The sequence below is a fragment of the Meles meles genome, chromosome 10 (assembly GCF_922984935.1).
Source record: "Meles meles chromosome 10, mMelMel3.1 paternal haplotype, whole genome shotgun sequence".
Taxonomy (NCBI): Eukaryota; Metazoa; Chordata; class Mammalia; order Carnivora; family Mustelidae; genus Meles; species Meles meles.
The window spans coordinates 69,365,211-69,382,191 of NC_060075.1; the positions used below are offsets into that span (position 1 = coordinate 69,365,211).

Genomic DNA, 16,981 nt, shown 5'->3' on the forward strand with positions numbered 1-16,981 from the left:
AGTCAAATGAGTGTCATGAGCCGTTCTTGGATGACAGCATCCCGGGGCGCTGCCCAGGAACCACATCCAATGCCAGCACGTGGGTTCTGTCAGACCATCTACCTGACCAGTCGGGTCATGAAGGCCAACAGACAGGAACTGAATTTTAGGGTCCCAAAGTTTTAACACAGAAAGCATTTGGAGTCTATGATTAATACAAGCAGAAGAAATTCGAGCCCTTTGAGGACTAAAGGAACAGGCTGAGCTGGCAAATACATGAACAGTATCAGGAACCTAAAGCCTTATGAAGTCGTACCGGGACCAAAATAAATATTAAGCCAATGTTTAATTGGAATCCACTGAAACTTTCCAAGCTGGATGCAATGATAAAAAATCCAAAGACTCATAACTTGTCTAGCCACTAAGCTAAACTACAGTACAGGAAAAAAAAAATTACCCAAAACCTCAGCAAACAGAAAAGCTGAGTGGAATAATGAATGTTTTAGTCCAGCCAAGAGCTCATACTTCATTTCTAAGTATCAACTCCAGCATTTCTTGATGGATGGGAAGTTTAATGGGCTCAGATATAGTAAAAGGTAAGAGTTGGTACTCACTAGAATTTATTCAGGCAATTCATTTTTAAAAATTATTTTTTAAAAGGATCGTCAAAGACAGACTTTTAAGTATGCAGCTTTTTACTGTTCTCTTAAAAACAGCCTCATTGATATATTACAGAAGGATGTTCCAAAGGACTGATCAACATTATTGAAACAGCAAAGTCATGAAAGGAAATGAAAATGGCAAAATGCCCTTGGAACAGGCAAGAAGGAGGAGGGCAGAGCCATTTGTGAAGGGGGAGGTTTAGTGGTGATCACGGAGATACATAGATCGCAGGAGGTAAAGCTGCTGTTTGGTGGGAAAAGGCAGAAGGGAAACGGGATGGGAAAGGGACAGCAAGGTCAAGGGCAGGGTGTCTGTGCTTTGTTTTGTTTTTAAAAAAAAGTTGGAAGGGCAAGTGGGGCATAAAGAGAAGAGAGACAGATGGTGGCTCACTGTGGGAATTCACATAGAGGATCTAGGCGAGGCCTCCATGAGGGCAAGTAGAGAACTTAAACTCACTCTGTCTTCCAGGCTCTCCCCGCACATGCCCACGAGCACACAGTGCACCTGAGAATTGTTTGCTCTACTCGTTCGTTTGGACTCTCCCCTATATTGTCTCTATGGCAGCCAACCATAACCAGACTATTTTCTACACATGGTTATATTTTTACTCTTTATCCACTAAGACAAGGGTGATTTTTTTACTTCTCCTGCATGGAGTTAAAACATGGTATGTTGGTAATTAAGGTAATGAACAAAGTTCCTCTCAATATCAAAAATGGTTGTGTTAGTATGCTTAAAAAAAAAGGTACACTGGGGCGCCTGGGTGGCTCAGTGGGTTAAAGACTCTGCCTTTAGCTCAGGTCATGATCTCAGGGTCCTGGGATCAAGCCCCACATTGGGCTTTCTGCTGAGTGCAGAGCCTGCTTCCCCACCTCTCTCTCTGCCTGCTTCTCTGCCTACTTGTGATCTCTTCCTGTCAAATACATAAATTCTTAAAAAAAAAAAAAAGGTACACTGTTAATTATTATGTCTTAAGCTTCTGACAAAAAATAAAATAAAATAAAGACCCTCTGTCACTAATATGCAGTTACTTGTTCTTTCCTATTGAGGTAACTAAGATGATGACACCAGAAAGAGTCATGCTAAAATTTCAAGATTCTAGAACACTGTTAGGTAGGTTACTTTTCCACCTATGGTCAATGTGACTCATTAGTGTTCATGAACCAAACCACTCTTTTGGGAACTGTTTAGAAGGCCAGACCTCCCAAAATATACGGTACTGTGTTCTTCCTTCAATAAAACCCTATATAAAGTTGTATAATCTTCATGGGAAATTTAAACAAAACCCTATATAAAGTTAAGAGTAATATTAGTTTTTTCAAATCACAAAGAGAATTGGCAATGACTGCATTTTCTGCAAATATGCTTTTTCGTTTAACTACAATATTTCTGAAATCCTATGTACAGAAATTTTATGTCTTAGTCTTTTTTTTTTAAGATTTTATTTATTTATTTGACAGACAGATCACAAGCAGGCAGAGAGGCAGACAGAGAGAGAGGGGGAAGCAGGCTCCCTGCCGAGCAGAGAGCCTGATGCAGGGCTCCATCCCAGGACCTTGAGATCATGACCTGAGCTGAAGGCAGAGGCTTAACCCACTGAGCCACCCAGGCGCCCCTATGTCGTGGTCTTGATCTTTAAAATCGTAGCTTCTCTCTGTTTTAGAGTGTATGAAGTGCTACTGTCTCGTGGGCAATCACATTACTTACGCAGAGTGAGTGGATATGGACTTGGCTCAAGTCTTCAAGACTACATTCATTTTGCTCAGTGTGCTAATTACAGCGCAACATTCTCCCCTGAAATACAGATTTTTCAGCCTGGTATTTTATCTTTGTGTTAGAAATGCAGATTCTTGGTCAGTAGAACGCACAAAATGCATGTCTGTGTTGTCAAATTGTCCTGGTGTTTGGTTTGCCTTTAGGCTTGGGGGTGGGATGGGGTATCTTATTTGAGCGATGCTTATTTTTATGTACCAAGTATTACACTGCAACCACTTTTTAAATTTGACTCTTGACCAGTTCAAAGTCTTATTTCTTAGCATCCACTCTTTCCACCATTTGAAGAATTCTTCCTTACAGGATTTAATTTGCAATCTGCTATGTTCTGAATGTTTGTGTTTCCCCCCCAAATCCATATGTTGAAATCCTGATCACCAAATGATGGTTAGAAGGTGGGGTCTTGGGGCGGTGCTTAGGTCATGAGGGTGGCACCTCATGAGCGGGGTTAGTCCCTTATAAAAGAGATCTAGGCCCTCTGCCACGTGAGGACACTCAAGAAGGGGCTGGCTACGAACCAAGAAGGGGGACTTCGCCAGAACATGACTGTGCCGGCATCCTGATCTTGGGATTCCCAGCCTCCAGCACTGAGTGAAATAAATTCCTGTCATTCAGAAACCACTCAGTCGGAGCTATTTTGTTAGAGCTGTCCAAAAGGACTAAGCCATAATCTTCAGTGTGGGGGTATCACTGACTCGATTATCAAGTAAGCCTCCACCACAATCTTTTTCATCTTTGGCTCAATGATCTGATGACTCCAAGTTACACAATGAGTTTAAAATAAAGATTACCAAGGTCACCATCATTGTCAAAAGAGTCCAAAAATAATTACCCATCTCATTTTTCTCTCTTCTCCAGCTATCTGAAAATTCTTATCGTCAACAAGAATGAAAAAAACCGAAAGGGTTGATATTCATATTTTCTTTCCTTTCTTTTTTTAATCTCCAGTATTTTCAAAACAATATTTATATTTTCACTTTGCCCTTTTCATGAAGCTAAAGGAGGTTACTTTCCCTCAGTCTTATAAAAGGCACTAGTAATTTTAGGAGATGCTGCTACCATTTCCTTTATATTTTATGCATGTTTAGATCAAGAAGAGAAGAAAGACTCTAGACAGTGTTGCCAAGAGCATCAAGTAGAACCATTGCTCCTAGGAGACCACCACAAAAGGTTATGATTAATTTGGGGTTTCAAATAGATTCACAGTATAACCCCCTGGCCAGAACAAGTAGGGTGTTAATTATATCAAGGAACCTGACTGGGGGAGGGGTGCGTCAATGAATTCTATTCTCCTGCCTGAATCCCGAACTAGCTCCCCAGTTCCCTAAGACAATCCTGATGAGAAATGAGAGACACCTCAAAATAAATGAACTGCCCCACCAGTTCTGTAGGATGGGGAGTTTGAGACAGAACTTCATGTAGGTTTAGAGCATGACTCTAAATTCTAGCAGCATGGGGATTACTTGGAGGGCTTATTAAAACAGATTGCTGGCCCCACTCCCGGAATTTTTTTTTAAAGATTTTATTTATTTATTCGACAGAGAGAGAGAGATCACAAGTAGGCAGAGGGGCAGGTAGAGAGACAGGAGGAAGTAGGCTCCCCGCTGAGCAGAGAGCCCCATGTGGGGGCTCGATCCCAGGACCCTGAGATCACGACCTGAGCTGAAGGCAGAGGCTTAACCCGCTGAGCCACCCAGGCGCCCCTCCACTCCCAGAATTTTTGATGCAGAATGTCTGGGGAGATGATGCAGAGAATTTGCATTTCTCATATGTCCCAGGTAATGCTGCCCATGATGATCAAGGTGCCACACTTCGAAAACCCTTGGTTTAGAATTGCAGAGAAGTGGTGTAACCCCCATACCTGAATTTGTCAACCTGCTACCATAAGTTGGGGACAGGTTGTGGACAGCACTTTTTCTTTCTTTCTTTCTTTTTTTTTTTTAAAGAGAGCACAGTGGGGTGGGGAGCAGAGGGTGAGGGAGACAGAGAAACACAAGGAGGTTCCATGCTGGGTAAGGAGCCCCAGGTTACCCTAAGATCATGACCTAAGCCGAAATCAGGAGTCAGACTCTTAACTGACTGAGCCCCCATCGCGGACAGCCTTGAATGGCGGATTCAGGAGGTTTGGGAGGACTTTATAGAGAGTCCGCAATGGCCACCTTATGCAATTCCTGGCCCTCTTGTTAAAACTTAGACATCACCTATGAAATGCACCTTTGATATTTAGCCCTGGCGGCTCTCAAATTGGTGCAGTTCAGTCATCCTCAGGAGTCGGGGGCCTGTCGCTGCGCTGCTGTCGGCAGAGGAGCGTGCCGCTGACGTCCCCGGAGCATAGGGACCTTCTCTCACTCTCTGCTCTGCCTTCCACTTCCGTGCGGCTGAACCCATCCTCCCACCTTTCTCCAGCCTTAGCGGTGTCCTGCCTCCACTCCCCTCCCCAGCACCCCACAGCACTGAGAGCTTCCCTCCTTCCTGTCAGGCCACTCACTGTCCATCTGTACTCTTCCCTGGCTCCTTCTCTTCAGACTACAAACGTGCTCAAGTCTCTCAGGAAGTATAATAACCAAATGCTCTGTGGGCCTGGCCTTCCCCACGAGCCGCCGCTGTCTCCTTCAGTTCGGGCCCCAGGCTCCAGGAGCGGCCTTCCCCCTCGCTCCACAACCAGCCTCAGTCTGCGCTGGGGCCTGCGCCGCCCTCTTCTTGCTTGTCCGTCCCTGTATCCCTTCTCTTCCCGCCGCCGTGGTGGCCCCGCAGTTGCACCCTGTCCTCTTTGATTTACATGCTAGTCTTAATTTGCTCTCGGGACAAATGGCTGACAATGGGTGGATCGCTGCCGTGTTTAGCTCTTCTTATAAACATCAGCTCTATGCCCAACGTGGTGTTTGAACTCTCGAACTCAAGACTGAGTGGATTTCTAACCTTCTTCTTATCCCTGATCTCCACTATTTTCAATCACCTTTTAGGAATTTCCAGGGGCCTCAGCTGCAGCGTGTCCCAGATGGCCACTTTTCTATCCCAGACCCAAGCCCGCTCCTCCTCTATGTCCTGTCTCCATCTTGGCACCACCATTCTTCCCCTCAGAGGCCTAAGGTAGGAATATCAGGATCGCCACTGACTCCGCTCTCCGATCAAGTCAGCTGGGCACCAGGTCCGCGTCCTGGTTTCAGACTCTGTGTTTTCGTCCACAAGCCCACCGTCGCTGCCACCGATATTCTGGCTCTTGCCTGGATGGTCGAACTAGCCTTCCAACTGGATGTCCTGCCTCTGGGCTTAGTGTGCTGCTGTGGAAAAGAGCACAGCTTTGGGGGTCACACTAATTTGAGTTCAAATTAGTTTCCCCAGGTTCTCACTGAGCCCGCCAGGCAAGTTACTTCAGCTCTCGTGTGCCTCCACGTTGTAGAGGAAGGGGTGACACACCCACTTGGGAGTAGACTGAGGGCTTACTGGACCGTTTTCTGTATGTAACATATTTAGCGCAGTGTCTGGCACACAGAATGACCTCCCACCCTCCTGCCAACCCCTGCAAATTCACCTTCCATAGAAAGCTCCCCCAAATTCCATTTTGATAGGTTTGGTCCTAAAATGACCTGCCATCATTTATAAAATAAAAATAAATCTGCACAATCAAGTATAAACCTATCTTTCCCGGTCATCGCATGCATTTCCTGAGTGGATCCCTGCCTTTTGGCCATTTCAATGAAAATGGCTTCTCCCTTGTTGATTCAGCTGCTGGAACGGAGCCCTGTCCTGTGTTTGCCAGGTAACCGACTCCAGCAAAGTTTCTGCTTCAACGTGAAGCCTCCCTGACTGTGGTTTAGTGATGAAATCTGGCATGCTAGAGGGTGGAGGGAAGGCAATGTAATGTATTTTAATCCTTTTTTCTTGTATACTGTCCTCACTAGAATTTGCAAGAATTGCCATTCTGCTGAGAATTCCAGTCTTTTTTTTTTTTTTTTTTTGTATCTCCTCTCCACCCCCGCCCAACCCCCATCTTGCTAAATTCTTAGAGCATTTTCTAGGAATCTCTGTTAGTACTTATTTTACTTGAACCAACCCCTCAGTGCTCTCCTCCTTTCTAGATGTCCCCACTGTGCTCTCCACGTTTCCCATTCTATAATGAGCTCATTTGCCTCCATCTTCAGCCTTCTCATGGAAAGTTCCCTCTGCTGCCCATCTCAGAGGAACTCTCCCTCTCCCATAAGCTCGCCCCATCCCAGGCTGTCTTCTCAGGTAGGAACTGTTCATTACTGGCTCTTCTGTTCCAGAAGAGTGAAATAAAGTGTCTGTTCTCCAAGGTGTTAGATACCCAGTAAAAAGCCCTGCTTCTTTTAAGCTCAGGCCATGTCTCCGTCATGCTTTCCTTCTTCTGATCTCTCTTCCTAATTCACTGAAGACTTTAGCACAGGCCTCAAGATCTCCTTTTCCATCCCAGTCTTGCCTTTACTCTGGCCCACTTCAAAGCCCACAGCCCACAAGCACCTTGACCTTTTATTTCCAGGGCCCCTCAGCTCCAGAGAACTTCACGTCCACTTGACGTCAGTGACAACATGATCACATCCTGGACCTTTGTTTGGCTTGTTTTTATCACTTGGAATTATTTCAGTTGTGAATTACTAAATCCCAACATCTCACTTTCTAATAACAATGTCTTTTTTTACTCTTACTCAATTCCTTCTTTCATACGTATTCTCTGATCTTATAGGGGCTTCTAACCCCTTGCTCCTTTTACTTTCTCCGCTCTGCTTTCACTTCCTTTCAGCCACAGCGTAGACTCCTTAGCATCTAACATCATATGCTCTTGTCCTTATTTCTGATCCCAAGTTCCATCCTCTGCTACCGCATTCTGGGAAAGCTTTGGCCCCAGAACCAACTACATGTCCCCCTCACCCACGTCCATATCTATGCTGTTAAGTTCTCCTGGAGGAAGTTGGCCCTGAAGATCGATGCCCCTAGAACAGTCTGGTGTCCACACCCCTAGAGTCCATCTTTGCTTCCCTAATCAGCTCTTCTTCCTCTCTCCCATGACCAGCTGGCTGCAACCTGCTCCATCCGGCACCTCTCCTTCCTCTTGGTAGGACCGTTTCATCTCCTGCCTCACTGAGAAAACAAGGTCACATGAGACTGCCCTCTGCTTTCATGCACCAAACCTACACATCTGCACGTATTTCTTTCTCCCCTTCCTTCCCTGTTCCTTTGTTACAACAGAAGATATGTCACTGCCCAAATTTAAACTTTACCCGCTGCCTGTGCTACGCATCTGTTCACTGAACATCTTCAGGAACCTTTCCCTGCCTTACACTTGCAGTGTTTCTACTCTTTGTCTTTGCTGGCGATTAGACAACAGCAACATCCTCAAGAGTCTCTACGACCTAAAAAATAAATAAATAAACAAAAGAAGAAAGAAGAAACTCTCTCTACCTCCCATCTTCCTCTCCTCATAGCCAAGCTTCTTGATTTTTCTTCAGTGCTTTCTTCTTTCCACTCATTCTTTAACCCATTGTTATTTGCGTCCTGTCCCCAACACACCAGGGGAGCGGTACTTGCCATGGCACAGTGAGGTTACTGAATACAACAGACGTATTTCAGTCTGATGATGCTTCCGTAAAGTATTTGTTACTCTTCGTCACTCCCCCCCTCTTTTTTTAGTTTTATATTATAGAAAATTTCTTTTCTTAAAAAAATGATTTTTATTTATTTATTTGAGAGTGAGCAAGAGCAAGCATAAGCAGGCAGAAGGACAGAGGGAGAGGGAGAAACAGACTCCCCACTGAGCAGGGAGCCTGACGTGGGGCTTAATCCCAGGACCCTAGGATCATGACCCAAGTCGAAGGCAGATGCTGAACCAATGGAGCCAATTTCAAACATATTCAAAAACAGAATAATGTCAATATCCAGCTTCTATATTTAATGATACTTGCACAGTCTAATTCATCTATGTCTACATGTTCCCCCTTACCAACTGATGATTTTGAAGCAAATCTCTGACATCATGTGATTTCTTTGTAAAATTTCAGTGTGCATCTCTAAAACATCCCACCACTTAAAATGATCAAAATGAAATTATCACACCTAAAAATAATAATTCATAAGTATCAAATATCTAGTCAGTTTTCCCATTTCCTAAAAGCCTTCTAATTTTTTTTAAAGGGTTGCTTGTCTGGATCAGGATCTATATAGGATTCATATTTTAAGATTGGTTGAAATGTCTCAAGTACTGTTTCATTCTATTTTGCTTGATACATAGTTTCTACCTCTATTTCTTTTTTTCTTTGAAAAAAAAAATTGGGATATTGTTGTAAAAATGAGATTAGCTGTGCCGCAGATTTCTCCACAGCCTTGATTTGGCAGATTCCATCCCTATAGTATTTAATATTTTGCATCTTTACTTCCTATTGCCTCTAAATTCAGAGATCTGGTGGAGTGACAGAATTCGAACTGGAAAAACCTACTTCAAAAGTGGTATTGTATACTTCCATTACTGTGAAAGTTGTTTCTATTTTTACAACCTTATCAGCAATGATCACTACCTCATATTCAAATCCTATCTTCCTATATTAGCTGGAATATTTCTATAAAGAAAAATATCTCCTCATCAATTATTTAGTACCCCTGAAGTATAAATCATATAGAAAAAACAGAATAAATGTTTGATTCTTTCAGAATAAACAATTAATTCTTTCTTTTACTTCTTAGTTTCCAAAATATTGGATTGGCTTTCCTCACGTTCTCCAAAGATGACTAATGAGTAATTTTTTCTTTTTTCAGTATATTATGAACTCATGGAAACCAAGGAAGCTACCAAACACTACATATTTCTTGTCGAAGTTCTTAGAAGCCAAACTGAATAAGCTTCTGCAAGCTGAAGAATATCAATGAGGGTGATGGATTCATGAGTTCACCCTCACTGATATTCCTTGGCCTGCAGAAGCTTATTCAGTTTGGCTTCTAAGACCTTCGACAAGAAATATGTAGTGTTTGGTAGCTTCCTTGTTTTCTATTATGATGAAATATTCCAGGCTCATTTTACACATTTCCTGCTCCAGATCTAGAATCACTAATTTCTTCCAGGGTCTCTGGTTTCTTTTAGTGAAAGTGGTACTTAGAGAGCACAAACCGGACACGAGGAGTGTCCGTGCTACATTGGTCATTGTTTCTAGAAACTTTTGTTGAACATGTATTTTTTAGATTTAAAGGTAACATATGTCACAAATTCTTACTAGTACTTCCAACTTAAATCCAGGATTACTGCAGAGGTTTTACTCAATTCAAGCAACTCGTGTCTCCTTTCAACCCAGCTGAAACCACTCTTCGGTGACATGAACGCAGTCATTCAACTCATGATACAAACACGACAGCAGCAAAGCACAGTTACAAAACCACCACCAGCAACAGTACTAAAAGTAAAAAATTAAAAATTTTTTTGTAGTTCTTTTTATCCTTAAAATATATCCATTTTAGAATGTATAGTTAAAACAAAGGATTTTAAAGTCAGATTCATTCTATGCTGTAATGGTTTGCCTCTAATTTGAACCACATTAATTCTCTGAAGCACACTTGATTTGTTTCATGTTACTTCACATTTTTTTTTAAAAAATATTTTATTTATTTGTCAGAGAGAAGGAGAGAGAGAGAGAGCACACAGGCAGGCAGAGAGGCAGGCAGAGGTGGAGAGAGAAGCAGGCTCCCTGCCGAGCAAGGAGGCCATGTGGGACTCGATCCCAGGACCCTGGGATCATGACCCGAGCTGAAGGCAGCGGCTTAACCCACTGAGCCACCCAGGCGTCCCTTAGTTCACATTTTTAAAGATTTATTTATGTATTTTAGAGGTGAAGGAAGGGCAGAGGCACAGACAGAGGGAGAAAGAGAGAATCTCAAGCAGACACCCAGCTGAGCAGAAAGCCCAATGCGGGGCTCCATCCCATGACCCTGAGGTCATGACCTGAGCAGGAATCAAGAGTTGGATGCTCAGCTGACTGGGCCACCCAGGTGTCCTGCTTCACATTTTTTCGGTACCACTTTTAAAATTGTATTTCGTTTTGTAACTATGGAAAATATTTACGTAGTTCCTGGTTCCCAAGGAAGCTGGTTCCCAAACCAAAGGTACAAAGTATCTTTTAAAAAGTATGGCTATTCTTTTTGTTTCTTTCAGGAATTCTCTGTTTCCTCCCTGTAAGGAAGAATTTTGTGTATATATGTCTATCTTTCCAACTTTTAAAAATATATAAATAAATATTAAACAATGACAACATACTACTTATTTTTCTCCACCTCCACTGCTTTTCTCATTTAAAAATATATCCTAGACAGCACTCCATAATAGTATGAAGAAATCTTCTGCATTTCTTCCTAAGCTTGAATCACACTCTCTCATGTGGACGTAGGTTTCTTTTAATTTGTCCACAGCCCTAATGATAGACACTTGGGTCCTTTCCAGTCTTTTGCTATTCAAGGTAGCCTTTCAATGGATCCCCTTCTGCAGATGTCTTTTTTTCTTATTTTTGCTAGTATAGCAAAGATTCCTAGAAGTAGGAATTGCTCTGACAATGAGCAAATATGCATGATGAATTACTTTTATATACTGCCAAATTCCTCTCTCCAGTGTTATGCCGTTTTGTACCAGCAACAGCAATGTAAGAGAATGGCTGGTTCTTTAGGTCTCATCACAGACTATGTTGCTCTTGGATTTTTGTCAGTAAGACAGTTGAAGTTTCTCACCATGGTTTTAATTTGGATTTCTCTTATATGTGAGGTTGTTTTTCATGCAGTTGAGATCAATTCTGTCCTCTTCTCACAGACCTCTCTCAAAAATTGTATTTCACCCCCCCCCCCATATCTTGGGTTGGTACTCTTTTAATCTCCTTTTCTAGTTTCATTTCTCGTGTTTATTTCCCAAATATTCCTCTTTATCTGGATCTACACTTAATGTTTCTTTTTTTTTTTTAAAGATTTTATTTATTTATTTGACAGAGAGAAATCACAAGAGAGGCAGGCAGAGAGAGAGGAAGGGAAGCAGGCTCTCCACTGAGCAGAGACCCCGACGTGGGACTCGATCCCAGGACCCTGAGATCATGACCTGAGCCGAAGGCAGCGGCTTAACCCACTGAGCCACCCAGGCGCCCTTAATGTTTCTTTTAAAATCCACTGTTTGGATTGTAAGAAAGATTACTATTCCTTTTTTAAAAAATTTTATTTTAGATTATTTATTTGAGACAGAGAGAGAAAGAGCAGGAATGGGGGGAAGGGGCAGAGGGAGAGGGCACAGCAGGGTTCCCGCTGAGCAGGGAGCTAGATGTGGGGCTTGATCCCAGGACCCTGGGATCATGACCTGATGTAAGGGCAGACATTTAACTGACTGAGCCACCCAGGCACCCCAGTGATTGCTATCCTGACCCATACTGGATATGTACCTGTAGTCCAGAGGTCTCCCTCCGCTTCAGTCACACACTGCAAACTGTCTAATGGAGATCATGAGTTGAGCATCCCAGCACCTTAAATTTAACCTGCACAGTGCTTTTCACTGACTGGCCCTCCCTCTGGCGACCTCCGGGCAGTGAATGAAGTGACTGATTAGCTCAGTCTCCAGCTGTTCCAGCCATAACTACCCCTTTTTTTTTCCCGGTCTCGCCAAACTTGTATCAAATATCAAAGAATGTCACCAGTTTCTGTTTCTTTTGCCTCATAAGTGGTTCTCGAATCCATCTATTTCTCCGCATCCCAAACTACTGGTTAATACCATTGCCATTTACTCCCTAGACTACTGCACCCTTCTTCCAGAGGCCTTTCCTTTCTTTCTTTTTTTTTTTTTTTTTTTTTGCTCTCAAGCATGGTCAGAATTGCCTTTGAAAACACAACTAATGGAGTGCCATTTGCCAGCTTACAAACCACCAAAAGCTCCAAAAATGTCCCCAAAACCCAAGCCACCAAGTCCCAAGTCGTATTTCTGTAAGTACATATGTATGTAGGTCAGTGCTCTGGAGCTCTGCACAGTCAACACAGAAGTGGGGAGGAGGCGGGGATGGCAGCCGGGAGGGGATGTTAGTAAAGAAGGACTTCCATTTTATTTGTATTTGAACTGCTGGAATTTTTAAAATTTATAATGTTTTCAAGTATCCCTTATCTATTTTAAAATAAATAAAATGAACTGAGAAAGAGGCAGACTGGGCTCATCAACAGGCTGTGAACAGTCAAATTGCCCTCTTCACCTATGTATTACCAGAGAACTTAAGACATTCTTACCTTTGTGGTCCACAGTTTGACGGTCCAGTCAAATGATGACGTGACAAACAAGTGTGAAAAGTCGATGGGGCCCACAGCCATGTGGCAGTTAATTCCAGTCACTGGTCCCTGATGACCTTCGAAGACCTCCCCAATACCCGCTTTGCTGCAGGAAGACCACACAGGAGCAGAATTTCAGTGACCTTTGCAGAGCAGCAATTGCTTTAAAAACAAAACAAAACAAAACAAAAACAAAAAAACAACAACACACTTGTCTCTGCATGATTACTTCTCCGTAATTTAGAAGAACAACCATAAACTACCAAAAATGAAACCACTTTCACAGTTATCTTGAGAGAAATACGTTAGGCCACTTCTGATGATTAAAAAATAATACGGAGCAATATAATTTTTTTAACCTTTGCAATTTAATATCGAATTTTGTCCTTTTTCGGGATAAATTTAATCCTTTTTCAGGAGTTCTTCAAATCCTATCATTGTTGATGCAGCACATCAATGCAAAACACACACACTTCAGTCTCAGAAGCTTTCATGTTTTCCCCAATAGGACTATACTCTCCTTATGATACATTTGGCACACATTCCATTTTAACTTCTTCTGAGAACCCCACTGGCTACAGAAATCCACACATCCTTGAATACCTACATTTACCTTTTCAAGAAAATTTCTTAAATGAAGTTGATATATCTCAAAAGATAATACTTTGTGGAAACTCTTGCCCCCACAATATGCTATGCATAACTTAAATGTGATATTTAGAAATTAAGATATTCACTGAAAGAAGAGAAGTTTTCAAGTCTACTGAATGTAACTTCCATAAGGGCTTGTGCCTGGTTTTTCTTGTTGCCAAGTGTTTGGCCTATAGTAAGTGCTCAACAAATATTTGTTGAAAAAAAGCCACATGGGAAAAGAGACAAAACTTAGGCCTTTTCGTTTCTACCCAAAAGAAGAACATCTGAGAAATAGTGATATGCATTGTGAAGGTTATCCAAGGACATACATTGCTTATGTAACTAAGCTGGGATTATTCCTAGCCCCCTGTTATCACACGATAGTCTACGTCCAACCAAACCCAACTAAAAAATATGCCCCAAATGCTGCATTTTAAAAATCCATGTGTATGAGGCTATAAATGAGACAAGTACTTAGGGATTTTGTGGAATCTAAATATTATGGCACTGATAGTAAAATGAATTAAGTTATTAAAACATCTGGGCTTCTGGAGCACCAATAAATGTCAGTGTGCTGAGCAAAATTTGAAATCATGAGAAAACGCTGCAGCGTGTGCTCCATGTAACAGGCACTCAAAAATTATGCCCAGTGAAACTGCTAACAGCAGTTCCACACATGACCATTTAAACTCTTCTAAAGAACATGAGGAACTGATCTTTGAAGTGGCCCCTGGTGAGACTCCACTTGCTCTTAACAGCATCCTGAAAGGGTTTATAGGGTGCAAAACGAGGACCTTATTTAATTTATGGAAGTGGATTTTCACCTTTTGTATGTTAGGTGAAAAATAAAAATCCCTCTCCCCCCCCACCCCAGTATCCCTACATGACCCATTTAAAATTGCTATGAAGCCAAATTCTTGCTATTTTACAACTTTATCAAGATCTGTGTTTTCTATTTCAGAGGGATGGGCCAATGTCAGAAGCAAAATCAAGGGCGTTGTGAAAAGATTTGTGGTTTTCACCTTACGTACCCTTCTTTTGAACCACACTGCAAATTCTGATTGGGCTTGAAAAGGACAACAGCCATAGAACAAAAGTGTTCACCATGTCCAACATTATTCATATTAGAGAAATGAAAAAAGAAAAAAAATCTGAAAGTTATCAGTGAGCATGCTCTGTAGCTTTCATAGATAATTAAGGTCCTGGATTAAGCCAATGGAACCTATGTGCCTTGTTGGTTCTAATAAATGTGTAGACGATGCTGTGGACCTGTATTTGGTCCCCTGCACTCTCTGCGCCTCTCTCGTGTCACTTACGACCTTCTACCCATACTGGAGAAGCGTGTGCATTGGCCTTGCTCATCATCATCCCTGTCTTGAAGGCAGGAAGAAGGTTTATACAGTGTCTGCACACCTGGCAGGCTCTAGAGGTGCCCTGGGCTCCAAGTCGGTGTGCAGCAAATGTTTGCATGAATAGACAACTTTATCAGGTCTTTTTATGTTTTCATAAAACTTTAATGCATGGTTTTAGCCAGTTTTATGGGCATAGAACTATGAGGCATCTCTTCCTACTCATCTTTAAATCATGTAAGTGGGGGAAATACTGCTTGTTTTTATGTGTAGGACAGTAGGAACATCACAGTTCATGTTGTGTGAATGGAAGAATCACATCATTGGGCTGTGGTTGCTTATTACTTCTACAAATCACAAAAACACAGGAGTATAAAATAAACTTGGAGCAACTTCTGATTTCTCATTAAATCTAAACAGCCTGGGATGAGTACAAGAGATGAAACATCTATTGAATTAGAACTCCTAAGCTGAAAGAAAATTAAGTACCAAAGTGAATACAGTGAACCTTTCAAAAGATGGTGAGGCCACTCATTAAGTCTTGTGTGCAATTTTACAATAATTCTAATTATTGGATTCTACGTTATCCTGATGGGTTTCCAGGGGCATTCACCAGTGTCTCAGTCAAGGCAGAATTCTTATGACTTGGAAACTTCACGGTGGCTTGTGTCTTATACTGTCCAGCCTCTCTGATTGGGAGGAAGAGCCCCAAGGCATCTCTTTTATCTGGGTCATCAATATTTGGGTTATTATTATTATTATTATTATTATTTCTGGATTCCCCCTATAGATTTTTAGCTCCTTGCTTACAATGTGTCAGGCCCCAGGCAGGAAGATATATGACAAAATGGAAAGAATTTACTACGAGAAAAATGGCAGATGAGTGAATAGTTGAAATAAACTGTAATTAATACTATTGTAGGGGCGCCTGGGTGGCTCAGTGGGTTAAAGCCTCTGCCTTTGGCTCAGGTCATGATTCCAGGACCCTGGGATCGAGCCCCACATTGGGCTCTCTGCTCAGCGGGGAGCCTGCTTCCTCCTCTCTCTCTGCCTGCCTCTCTGCCTACTTGTGATCTCTGTCAAATAAATAAATAAAATCTTTTTAAAAAATGCTATTGTAGAAGCATTTATATATACATATATACAGATATATAAAATGACAAGCCTATCTTTCAGTCTGTAGTCCAATCCCATTTATGTGACTTAAATTTTCTCTGTAGTACACATCATCTCAAGCCACATACTCCCGTGTTTATCAGCTTATTGTCTTTCACCCTCAACCAGATTATGACCTCCATGTCTGCTTTGTTCCCTAGTTCATCCTCATGATGTCACAGTGTTGGGCACATGGTAGGGTCTTGGTAAGTATTCCTCAGAAACACGAATGAAAACAAGGACGGCCAGATTTATGAAACCATAAAGGAGGGGAGGGCTTTCTCTGCTCAAGGGAGTCAGGAGGGGCTTCCATGTGGAAGGACCTCTGGGCTGGCTCTAGAAGGCTAAGGAGGAAAGAACGAGGCCAAGAAGAGAAGAGAAGAAACAGGGTGGGAACTCATGGAGGTGAGGGGCAGTATTGTTATCCCCCATGGGTGCGTGGCTGGAGCCTGAAGGCTGAGGTTTGGAAGGAGCAGGTAGTCAAGGGTCTTATATGCCATGCTAAGAAGCTTGGGCTTTTCTTCTCAAGGCAGTGTGAGCCATCCCAAGCTTACAACGGCTAACGATCAGAGCAGACGGATGCTCTGAAGTAATGGGAGCGCGAGGTGTGACCTGTATGTCTTCAGTTAGGCTTTTCTCATAACACAAGGTGGTTCTAATCCAGAATCCGCTAACAGACTCTCGGAAGTGAGAAACACGTCATCGGTAAGAAAACACAAAATCACCTTCCATGACGACAGGCCGTGTAGACTGTGCCCTCCTCACTGCCAACCACGAAGTTATTGACGTCTCCCGTCGGGAAAGCCATTCCGGTAACAGCCACAGGCTTGGACTTATTGTACACCAGCTCCATGCTCTCCTACCAAAACACGGCGTGGTTATGTTCCCTCTGTCAACTCCTCGCCATGCCAAAGATATCACGGAAAAATCATTTGGCTCAATCGTCTGTTTGCTTTTCACACAGCGTTACAAAAGACCCCGGCTGTGCCAGAAACCATGCTTTACTGCCCCTGACATTCCTGCTTCTGTGTATCTCTGGTTTCAGGCCGGCTGGATCTCATCAGTGTGGGCTGCTGCTTCTTAAGTCAGGCAGAGATGACAGGTGAGAATTTCACAACTAATGGTGCAGAAACTAAAGATAATACTGTAATGGT

At 42.5% G+C, this 16,981-nt stretch overlaps 1 protein-coding gene across 4 annotated transcripts in view; it reads right to left on the bottom strand.

Moving 5' to 3' along the window:
- DYNC1I1 (dynein cytoplasmic 1 intermediate chain 1) overlaps window positions 1-16,981 on the bottom strand; it is a 301,726-nt gene that overhangs the window by 47,447 nt on the left and 237,298 nt on the right. For all 4 annotated transcript variants that reach the window (XM_046021163.1, XM_046021165.1, XM_046021164.1 and 1 more), the window contains 2 exons: window positions 16,553-16,686; window positions 12,652-12,796 (listed from right to left, as the gene is read on the bottom strand). In XM_046021163.1, coding sequence (XP_045877119.1) covers window positions 12,652-12,796; window positions 16,553-16,686 — 279 coding nt within the window. The remainder of the gene's footprint in view (window positions 1-12,651; window positions 12,797-16,552; window positions 16,687-16,981) is intronic.